The sequence below is a fragment of the Topomyia yanbarensis genome, chromosome 1 (assembly GCF_030247195.1).
Source record: "Topomyia yanbarensis strain Yona2022 chromosome 1, ASM3024719v1, whole genome shotgun sequence".
In the NCBI taxonomy this organism is placed as follows: Eukaryota; Metazoa; Arthropoda; class Insecta; order Diptera; family Culicidae; genus Topomyia; species Topomyia yanbarensis.
Window position 1 is genome coordinate 16,102,769 of NC_080670.1, and position 10,762 is coordinate 16,113,530.

The following is a 10,762-nucleotide window of genomic DNA, read 5'->3' on the forward strand; positions in this document are numbered from 1 at the left end:
ATCTGCGTAAGGTGCATGGGTAGTTAGAAACAGGCTCAATCTTACGGACTAATTTTTTGTCTTCTGCTGGCAAGAGTCGAGCTTACGCAGTATTACTACGAATCGCTCAAATCTACCAACATGTCTCACGGCAAAGACAGACTTTTCCCTCTTTACCATTTTTATACGTAATCTTGTATGAAACCATATTATGGATAAAAAAAAAGATTCATTTATCGCTATATTTAGCATTTATTATATAGCTTCAGCTGTATTCAGCAATTACTTATCGAGATTTGCTGATCTATGTCTCAAGGTCCACTACTACAGCTACGATAGGAGTTACTAATGTGTTTGTGTTTCTTACCCTATCGGGCTCGCTTCAACGTCAACTTCATTCACAATGATTCAACCGTACAATATTGCTCAATTCGCTAAATTTTGTACCGACTTGCTTTCGTTTGAAGGTTAAAGTTAAAGCGGACCTCAGAGTAGATCGCGGTTAGCGACAAAAACTTTAGCTAAAAATACATAGTAATAATCTCTACTATTAGTCTTCTACAAACTACTACTCAATAGGAAAACGTGTGGTTCGCAGCCTAATTCCTACGGTGCCTTCGACGGGAGCTGCTTTGCGCCTGCTGTTGTCCCTGTTGGTTCTGACCTCCGTAAATATTGTTCAGAAAATCGTCCAGGTTCGGTTCGCTGTAATTATAAAAAAATCAAATTTCACACGTACACGCACCAATTTAAGCATAGCTGACTGACTTACCTTGAAGGAGCATCCTTTCGTGAACGACCAGCGGCATCCTTCTCACTCGGCTGTCCTTGCGCACCGGATTGTTGCTGACCATGCTGTTGTTGTTGCTGCTGCTGTTGCTGCGAGTTTCCTCCGAGCACTATCCGGTACTGAACGATGTGCGAGTTAGGTTGCAAATGGGACAATGCTCCCTTCTGGCAGTTGGCCCACTCGGTAATGTCGTACACGTTACCCTCCATCATGGCCAAGTACTTCCAGCGCATACCGAAAAAACTTGTTTCGGCCCAGATGTCGCCCTAAGAGAATTAATGTGTGGTTGGTTACAACATTCGCAGCTTCGATAGGTTTTAAATCTTACCTCTCTGGCGGAATGTCGAATTTTGCACGAATTACACTCCCTGGCAGCGTAATGAGCGCGTCCTGTTGGTTTGCGTGGGTGTCTGAGGCAACAACTGCTACATCTAAAACGGTTAACACGGTAAATTGACACCACAATCGATTAGAAACAAAACTAATCAACCCACCTGATAGTATTAGCAGCTTCTGAGATTTTCGTGTGTAGTTGAGTCAACAGATCATTTATCTCCGACCAGGCCTTTTCCGCGTTCAACGCTTCGGCAAGACTTTGATCGTACCCTTTACGGTTTTCCGGTTCACCAATCAACTCGAACGATCTCTGCAGCACCTTGAAAGCCTCCTCCGCACCCGGCTGCTTATTTTTGTCCGGATGAACCAAGACGGCAATTTTTTTGTAGTGCTTTCGAATCTGTTCCTGTGAACACTCGGGACTTACACCGAGAATGCTGTACGCATCCTTACCCTTACAATTCAATAGCGAAGACATGGCCTCGTCCGCCGTCGATGGCAACCGTCCGTCTTTGTAGTAATTTTTCCCACCAGGAGTCGTTTGATCTTCGGTCGGAGCCGATTTCGGTTTCCCGCGCCAAAAGGCCCAGCCTGAATCCTTCGCGAAGCGATTATCAAACGATTTCCATACACTTTTCAGCCAAGACCCTGGTCGATTCTGCTGCAATTCCTGTTTTAAACTAGTGACGTGCTGTTCGCAGTATTGATATCCTGCTACCAGATAGTCCCAAACGAGTCTCAGACTAAGATAAACCACATCGCTCACTAAAGACCACAACCACAGCAGAACAATCACCGAGTACTCGAGCCAAGCGTTGACAATCTTCTGAATAATAACAGATTTCTGATTTTTTCTAGGTCGCTGTCCACGTTTGCCATTTGGTGATTGTTGATGAGACTTCTCCGGTTTCATACGACCTGTCCCCGAAGTTCGCCCACTTCGTTTATGCGCACCACGAGAGCCGGCAATCTTTTCAATGTGAGTATCGTTTGGGTTGTTATTTTTCTTGACATTGTACATGAAAGATTGTTGTTGCTGCTGCTGGTGTGACTCTTCGTCGTACTCCTCAGAATCATCATCATCCTCCTCCTCCTGATCTTCGTTGTCTTCATCTAGTTCTTCGGCTTCCCCCGACGTATGCGTTTCCTTATTCGGGACACTTTGCACGTCCTGAATTGTGTACGAATCGTTGAAATTGCGTAAGCGATTCTTCTTTCCAGCAGAGATGTTTCCTCCCTTCAGATTCTTGTTGTTTGGCTTATCTATCTTTCTACCCAGCTTATCGGAACCATTAGTTACCAGTGTTGATTTCGAACAGCCAGGCGTCTCCGTTGATTGTTGAAGACCTACTGATCCGCCAGATTGTACGCCAACCTTTTTCTGCCCCGTCGCATTGTTTCGATCCATCTTGCGGTTGAATTTTTCCTCCGAATTAGTAAAAGACTGCGGTTTCTTACCTACACTTTTTTCCGCTTTGTTCGATTTGCCACCGGCCGAAGAATGACCATTATTTCCCGGAAAAGATGCCACCTGCTTCGCATTCGTACCACTGCCAGTGGTACCATTTGCGGATGTTGATACCATTGGCGTTGTTGACGGAACCACGTTCTTACTCAACACATCAGAATAAGACATCCGCATTGGTTTAACCTCGGCAACGATACGCTGTTTCTTGTTAACATTTTGATTCAACTTGGCACTATTATCATCATTCAGTTGGTTATAATTGATAGTAGTGGTAGCAGCGGCTGCAACAGCCGAAACTGGCTGCTGTTGTGTGGGATTCACTATATCATTTAACGCTTTCGGAGACAGTTGCTGATGCATCTGAGCCGGTTGATGTACCGGAGATGGTTGTACTTGTTGTGGTATTGAAGAAGTCTGCGGTTGATGTTGCGGAGGAAACGGAGGTTGTTGAGCTTGAACAAACGTTTCCGGAGAGGATCTTGGCAAACCTTCGGCAAGAAGCGATGGACCGCCACCTCCAAATGGCGAATACGTTCCAGAAATGGTTGGAGCCCAATTTCCCACCAGTTGATTTATGAGCATACTAGTGTTGCTAACTGCATTTTCAGGCTGACCTACAGCAGAACTTGTAGTAGTTACCGGTGCAGGCCCTTGCTGTTGTTGTGGTTGCTGCTGATGGAAAAAATATCCCAAACCAGGTGCCGGTCGCATAAAATTGTTATTGCTTGAAAACAGCTCATATTCATACTTTCCAGTGGGATTATTTAGGTTAACATCTTCACTGGGTTGATGGTACACCTTGATAAAATTACCAAATCCATCGGCAAGAACGGTAAAGTTGTCCCCGGCTGGGAGATGATTGTAATTCAAACCAGAATCGGCAGTAGGATGATAATAGCTGCTGGATGGTGCGGGAACTGAGCAATCTGCTGTAGCAAATTGTTGTTGCTGCTGATTGCCATGATCTTGGTCCCAGAAAGTCTCATTCGGTTCGTTGCCAGAATTAGCCATTGCTATTGCACCAGTAGTATCACGACTCGAAAACAGCTCCGATGGAAATATTCCAATCTTTGCCAGTGAATCTACTTACACACGGATCACTCGCACACACCGATGAACGATACTTCTGGCAGTGGAAGAGTTTTGATGTGGAACTTTTTCCATTCGAACTCGGATCTACTTTGTGGAGAAACTTGAATGCTTACACACCCACAAACCGCTGTGTTAAAAAGTTACCTTAATCGTAATCCATAAAACGGCCAGTGTCCAGCAGAACCAATTCAAACCAGAAACCACACAATTTGTGCAAGAAAAAACCGAAAATTAATTCTATACACCAAGGTTCCAAATCGCTACCGAGTTTTCACGCAGGCAGTGCGGTGATGACAGAAACACATATAGTTCTCTCACCAGCCACCAGACATCTCTGATTCGCTTTAAGAGCTTTGACTGCGCGAGGGAAGCGAAACAGGCGTGTTGAAAGATCCACGAAAGTGACGACGTCCAGATGGCGCAAAGGTGAGTTATTTTTTGTGAAAAGAGCGAACTTATGTGGTTTTTTTTAGCCGAAACTGAGTCAGTTCCTAACCCCAACTGCTGTCAAAATGTATGAACTGACAGCGGTTGACCTGACTGAGTTTCAGGTTCAAGCGAAATCACCATTATAAAATGTATTCGTTGTCTAACGACAAAACGACACATAGGGCTGCGCTGCAGTCAAAATGATCATGTTTGTTAATGGAACTGTCAAAATACAAGCAAAATAAAATTTTCGTCATAAAAATCGCTAATTTCTCTTTAAAAGAATCATTTGCGAACCAAATTCAATCGTTAAAGGCTTAGAAAAGTGTTTTTGTACCGAATGAAAAATTTTAATCGTAATTTAAAGATATGCGATAAAAGTTATTTATTTACAAAAAATAAGACTGGAATTTAAAGAAAATCAACTTTCTTCCCTGTGCCTTCAGATTACGTTAGGAAATATTACGTTTTTACTGCGTATCTATTGATTTTGTGCGCGAGTTGTATGGTGCATGTCAAAATCAAAACCATTTTCTTGGTTCATGCCATGAGAGACAGGCGGCGCATGGCCATTCAAAGTTTTGCGTTAGACAGCCTATTGCTTGTTGTTCTAAAAACTGGATTCTAACCGCACTGCGCACTTACCATTCTCCTTTTAACCTATTGCCATAGGCTGGTTAGTTCGACTGGCCTGTCTATGAAAGTACCATCTCTATCACTTGAAATACATGTGTTTTGACAGCTCGCAGTTTTGAGAGTCCAGGTTGGTTGAAAGTGCGCAATAAATCAAAAACATTTACGCATGCGAATGAAGGCTTCGAAATGCAACAAATTGACTGAAAATTTAAATTCTACGATATTGCTTTCTTACAGTACAGCAAAAAATAAAACGGGCTGTTTTTTCATATTTTTGACGATTGCAACAATAATGATAAAATACAAATACAAAATACGATAATCAAGCTGATACCAGGTATAAATAGTGATAATTGTTATGTTATTATATTATAACGTTTGGTTTTTAGTTGGTTGGACAATGTTCAACTAGCGAAGGTCAAATTTACTTTGACAATCAATCTCTCAATACACGTTAGTGTTGTTTACACTATCAACGTCTTCTTTGAAGAGTTTTTTTACATTTGTCAGTCGGTTCAATCAGCGAATCAAATTCGTTAGTTCTCACACTACGTTTACAGTAAACGGCAAGTTACGGCGGATAGCCTAGAAAAAAGTTTCTAGTTTATGTAGTGGCTTGGGCAGAGGCTGTGGCCCAACCAGCGAATCACGACTGTATCTATACTAAAATGTATACCTTTTATTCAAAACGTTTTATCTAACAAATTTAAATAAACTGAGTTTATTACGGCAAATACAAGCTAAGGATTGACTCTTTATCATGGAGAAATGATAGAAAAAGATAATAACTCTTTACATGTTAATTTAATCTAAGTCAAAATGTCACATATAGCATACCACAGTTTTGCTCAAGTTTTGTATATGCGATGTTTTACCAACCAAGCATCTTTTTCAAATGCCAAATCTGATATCTGCACTCTCGATTGCAGGAAATCACATCTGTAAGCCCGCCTGTCAAAACGTTGTAGTAAAATGTGCCATCTACAAACGGTGTTGCCAAGATCACATAATATGTAAAGGAGGGTTATAGCAAAAACGATCGGCAAAATGTAATAAAATAATTATTATCAATTGGGTCATTAAGCTATATATAGTTTTCCGTTTCATTCGATAAATTTATGTCCAATATACATAATATAACATTATTTCAAAAAAAATTTCGTTGTAATACGTAAAAACGATTTTTTTGTTTTTTTTAAATGTAAACTTGGCAACCATACATAGGAAAACTGCGGTTGTTTACATCTGGCCTATCAGGACAACACCCAAAATGAAAAAAAACTATACGCAATGGATGGTGTTTATGTCAAATAAAAATAACCCTGCGGGAAAACCGAGAAAACGCCTTAATTTTTTCTGACGGCATCATTTGTCGTGAAATTCGATATGTCAAATCCTTCCTATAGTGTCAAATCCAGACTGTCAACATATTTCTTTATTTTAAATTTTAATATTATTTTCACGTTTCCTGAGCTGGAAAAAAACATTGTTGCAATCACGAAAATCAGCTTTATCGATGTAAGTAATAAAAAACGATTTTTTTCTCATTTAATGACCCAATTATCTCTATATTATCGACAGAAAAAAATGTTGGTAAAAATAATAGTTCTTCACTCTTAGCAAAAAACAACCAACGCATACTCGTAGTTTGAAAATAAAACTTTTATTTTCATTACTATTCTTCATTAGCTTAAAAGGAAAACTTCTGTTTTGATTATTATTCTTGATTAATTTAAAAGTTTTACTTTCATCCTGATAGTAGACGCTGGTTGTTTTTTGCTAAGAGCGGAACATTCTTACTTTTACCAATATTTTTTTCTGTGTGTGTAGCATTAATAGCCTTCTATGTGCTTCAATTATTAAAAAGATTTAAAAGTTATAAATAAATCTTTACACGCGATATTTACCGTTTGACGTTTATGCTAGATATGATGTATTGAAAAACAGTTCTAGAAAAATTAAAACACCCCGGTCAAACCATTCAGAATTTGAGTCGGAATCCTGAATGCAGTCGGTATGGATTCCAACTCAAATGCAACAACCGATTCCGAAACTGATTGAGTCGGAATCGGTTGTTGCATTTGAGTTGGAATCCATTCTGACTGGAGTTACTATATTCAGAGTTAGGCGAACAAAAAAGCTGGCAACTCTTATTTCAAAAAGAAAACACTAGCATCCCATGCAAATGTTAAAGCTCTAGCTTAACAATTTCATTGTTGTCGTGAGTAAGAACTTTACATGTACGAATAGAAAAAGCAATTCGAAGATATGGTGATATGACTTCATACTTGCGCGAATATCTCTCGGTGTTACAGATTTTTTTTTATTCTTTTCGTTTCTCTGCATTCGTTAACACAAGTAAAGTAAAATAATTATAACCATAATCACAATACCTATTCCTTATACATCCAAAAAGAACATGTTATATGACGTCATGCTCGATTGGCTCCGGCATTTGGCATGTTCCATTGGTTCCGCTCAGTGTCTCCGCGTAGCTATGAATATAGTAACTATAATTCTGACTCCATTCAGAAATCCGAACCGGTTCCGGAATGGGTTTAACTGGGACTCACTGCCGATTGCCGCGTCATCTGCGCGCCGATGCGTGTTACGATTTCTTAATATGGTGGCTTTCATTAAATGTGTTATGGAATTTTGCAGTTACGTTGCATTCAAAAAATATGGTAATTTATTGAGCTTTCATCAGTGTGTCAGTGTCAGTTATCCAGTTGTCATTTGTAAAGTTCAGTATGTTCGATATGCATTTCGCGTTATCGGTTGCAGGTTGATGCAGGTAAGTAATATATTTTTGCATAAAATTATTTCATAAACATATCGTGCGCTGTGTGTGATATCACTTATCACAGCACCTCGCACAGCACAACCATTGAGTCCATGCAAGAAGCATATCACAGCTTTTTATAACAACTATTTTATGCTGTTTTAGTCACATTAAAGTATTGGCAAAACAATGCGACCTCTCGGTGACTAGTCGCCATTGCGAAACGCTATACAGGTATCGAATATTATTGCAATTCAATTTATGTAAGTTTAGTTGCGCTTGTCACAGAAATCACATAAATAAATCCAAGCCTACATAATAATTGTTTTGGTGTCCTTCAGGCCAAAAATGTATGCACCCTACTTTGGTTTATATGATTGTCACCACGTTATGCTTGGTTGTTTGTACATAAACGGCTAACCATGAATGGTGTTACAGAGGAGATCATTGAATGCTTCGTTCTCTGCGTGAGATCAGAGTAATGCTATATCTAAAATTGGATAGGAGGCTTCCATCTGTATTTTTAATCTGTACGTTCGGTCTTAACATATTTTAATTTTCTTCAAACTGTAGCTCTACCCAACTCATTCAGTTGCACCTGATCCACTGTCAAACGTATAACTGCAATTAGCATCAGCAGCAGAGTTGCAGCTTGTAGGTTGCTAGTTCGGTGTGGCAGCAGCATGATTCTATCGGCGTTTTTTGTGATATTGCTACATACTCTTTGCATTCGTTCCCAGCAGGAGTTCCAAGATGCAAAACTTATTTTCGCTCATGTGGTAAGATGGTATTTAATAGTATGAAAAACTAAGTTTCAGTTGATTTTCTTCCACTTTGTCTGCGGCAGCTGTACCGTCACGGAGATAGGACACCGATCGATCCCTACCCCAAAGATCCCTGGAAGGATCCAAGCCACTGGACCACCGGCTGGGGACAGCTGACAAATGTAAGTAGTCTACGTAGTAGTGACTTGTGTTGTAAGATAAGGAAGTTCCCCGAACTCGACGCAATCGGATCGTTGAAATGACGTCGCATATGAAACGGAAGTCGATCGGATAATGTGATAAAAACTCATTACGCCGTATATGTTTAGCGCTTTCCTATATATCGTACTGTGTATAGCTGTTTTTTCCCTAAATATCGCCTGTGGGGCACAATTCGACATCAGTAAATGCTCAGAAGCGTTTGAAAATATTTGTCCCAAAATAGTAAAACATTTCCATGGTCCGAATTGTTTCTATTATTACATTAAAAAAGGCTTATTTGCTATATTTTGAGCTAGGTGACTTCCTAGGATTGATAAAAATTGAATAATTCCTTTAGTTTCACTATTTTCATCAATTGAATAGCGAGTCTTAAAAGCAAATATTCTATAGCACTCGTTTCTTACTGAATTTCAAACCGGGTTTGTATGGAGTGAAGCTGTACACTGCTACGGTTTGGTATCACGAAAAAGTTCAAACCACATTAAAATAATTTAAGGGAAGGTGCAAGCAAATGCGAACGTGTTTTGCGTAGGGGCCTAATACGATAAGCTAACGTTAAGTATATCATTTTTCATATACCAACAGGCCGGCAAGCACCGCCACCTGGAACTGGGACGTTGGTTGCGGAACCGCTACCATAATCTTCTAGGTGGTACCTACACCAACAATGAAATCTACGTCCGTTCGACGGACGTCGATCGGACTCTGATGAGCGCCGAATCTAACCTGGCCGGTTTGTACCCACCGAACGGTTCCGATGTATGGGATTCTGCCATCCAGTGGCAACCGATCCCTGTTCACACTAGTCCGGAGATACTGGATGAGGTGTTGGCTGCTAAGAAACCCTGTCCAGCCTACGATAACGCACTCCGCAAGTACAAAGATTCCGATGAATTTCAGCAGTATAACAAATCGCTTGAACCCGTCTACCAATATGTCAGTACTCACTCAGGAAAAAAGGTTAACACACCAACTGCGGCACAGAACCTTTACAGTTGTTTACACATCGAAGCACTGAATAACTTCACACTGCCAGACTGGACCAAGCAGGTCTACCCCCAACCACTGAGTTCCATATCCGCCAGGTCATTCGCCACAAAAACCTACACGCCCCAGCTAGCTCGTCTCAAAACCGGACCTCTAGTTAAAGAAATTCTTCAGCGATTCCAGGACAAAGCAAATAAGAAATTAAAACCTGACCGAAAATTATGGATCTATAGCGCTCACGACATCACCGTAGCTAATCTACTCAATACACTTCGATTATTCGAACTGCACAATCCACCGTTTGCATCATGTGTCCTCCTGGAACTTCGCCAAAGCGCCCATTACGACGAGCCATACATTTCAATCTACTACAAAAACACAACAGACGAACCAGAACCAATGAACATTCCCAGCTGTGGTCCACGTTGTCCGCTAAGCCAAATGTTCAAGATTTATCAGGACATCTTGCCAGATAATTGGCCACGCGAATGTCAGGTTCCATTCCTATCGCTGACCTACGTAGAGGCGGACATGCGTTCTTCAACTGGCCTGATCGGTATAATATTCCTAACGACGATGGCCATTCTGCTGTTGCTGCTGGTACTGATGGCATACCGGAGACGCCGCAGCGGTTATCACAACGACCAGTGGTACCTGCGTATTGACGGATAATGGCGGTGGAACGGCGGTAGTGGAACTGACCGCAGCCGACGGTTACTGCTGGAGACAAGTGGGGTAGATGACCTGGAAGTGTACGAACAGGTTGACGTTTGATCACTGCGCAGATGATGATGCATTTGTACGACCCAGGACTAGACTAGTGACTGTTTGTTACTTTTAATGTGTGTAGGACTATATATATTTAACTTTATGACTATTGAACTGATTAATAGATAAATGTTGCCATTGGGACTCTATTAAAACGTTACTTGCTGTGAGATTAAACATTATGGAATTTGGAATAAAGTGATATATGACTATTTTAAAAGCATATTTGTTCTCATTTGACCCGATAACCGTCCAGTTGTGGAGTATAGAGTAAATCATTGTATCCTGTTGTGGACAACCCTATCGCGGTGTATTAATTAGTACTCCTGAGTATGGGCGGGGTCAACATAATATTTACTATTTACTGCCAACGCTAGTTTAAGTTTACTAACTAGTATTTAAGTGTTATTTTGAATATAATTGTTGCTATTCATCGAATTCACGTTTGGCGATAATCATCGCACTGTTATTCCTTACACAAGATAAAAGGGCCACATGCGTTATTACCA

General features: G+C 40.6%; 2 protein-coding genes across 5 annotated transcripts; one reads left to right on the top strand and one right to left on the bottom strand.

Annotated features, from left to right (window-relative positions):
• Positions 1-207: 207 nt before the first annotated feature.
• Positions 208-3,967, bottom strand: LOC131676979 (uncharacterized). 2 transcript variants are annotated; one of them, XM_058956441.1, is made up of 5 exons: positions 3,810-3,967; positions 1,264-3,749; positions 1,098-1,200; positions 752-1,035; positions 208-684 (listed from the first exon to the last, which is right to left on the bottom strand). In XM_058956441.1, the coding sequence occupies exons 2-5, from the start codon at positions 3,582-3,584 to the stop codon at positions 579-581; spliced, it is 2,814 nt and encodes a 937-aa protein (XP_058812424.1). In that variant the 5' UTR covers positions 3,585-3,749; positions 3,810-3,967; the 3' UTR covers positions 208-578. The 2 variants fall into 2 exon arrangements, with proteins under 2 accessions (XP_058812424.1, XP_058812425.1); XM_058956442.1 differs by having other exon boundaries at positions 1,264-3,752.
• Positions 3,968-7,434: 3,467 nt separating this feature from the next.
• LOC131676980 (prostatic acid phosphatase) lies at positions 7,435-10,473 on the top strand. Of its 3 annotated transcripts, none has more exons than XM_058956443.1 (5): positions 7,464-7,524; positions 7,678-7,746; positions 8,086-8,291; positions 8,360-8,458; positions 9,084-10,473. In XM_058956443.1, exons 3-5 carry the CDS (start codon positions 8,196-8,198, stop codon positions 10,155-10,157), a joined length of 1,269 nt encoding a protein of 422 aa, XP_058812426.1. In that variant the 5' UTR covers positions 7,464-7,524; positions 7,678-7,746; positions 8,086-8,195; the 3' UTR covers positions 10,158-10,473. The 3 variants fall into 3 exon arrangements, with proteins under 3 accessions (XP_058812427.1, XP_058812426.1, XP_058812428.1); XM_058956445.1 differs by having other exon boundaries at positions 7,476-7,524; positions 7,678-7,775; XM_058956444.1 differs by lacking the exon at positions 7,678-7,746 and having other exon boundaries at positions 7,435-7,524.
• Positions 10,474-10,762: the final 289 nt, after the last annotated feature.

Bases quoted from the DNA above. Each gene is read 5' to 3' on its own strand.
- LOC131676979 (XM_058956441.1), bottom strand. From the start codon at position 3,584: ATGGCTAATTCTGGCAACGAACCGAATGAGACTTTCTGGGACCAAGAT. The intron at 1,201-1,263 runs GTGGGTTGATTA...TAACCGTTTTAG, and splicing joins GAAGCTGCTAATACTATCAG to ATGTAGCAGTTGTTGCCTCA. The intron at 685-751 runs GTAAGTCAGTCA...TTATAATTACAG, and splicing joins CGAAAGGATGCTCCTTCAAG to CGAACCGAACCTGGACGATT.
- LOC131676980 (XM_058956444.1), top strand. From the start codon at position 8,196: ATGATTCTATCGGCGTTTTTTGTGATATTGCTACATACTCTTTGCATT. The intron at 8,292-8,359 runs GTAAGATGGTAT...TGTCTGCGGCAG, and splicing joins AACTTATTTTCGCTCATGTG to CTGTACCGTCACGGAGATAG. The intron at 8,459-9,083 runs GTAAGTAGTCTA...ATATACCAACAG, and splicing joins GCTGGGGACAGCTGACAAAT to GCCGGCAAGCACCGCCACCT.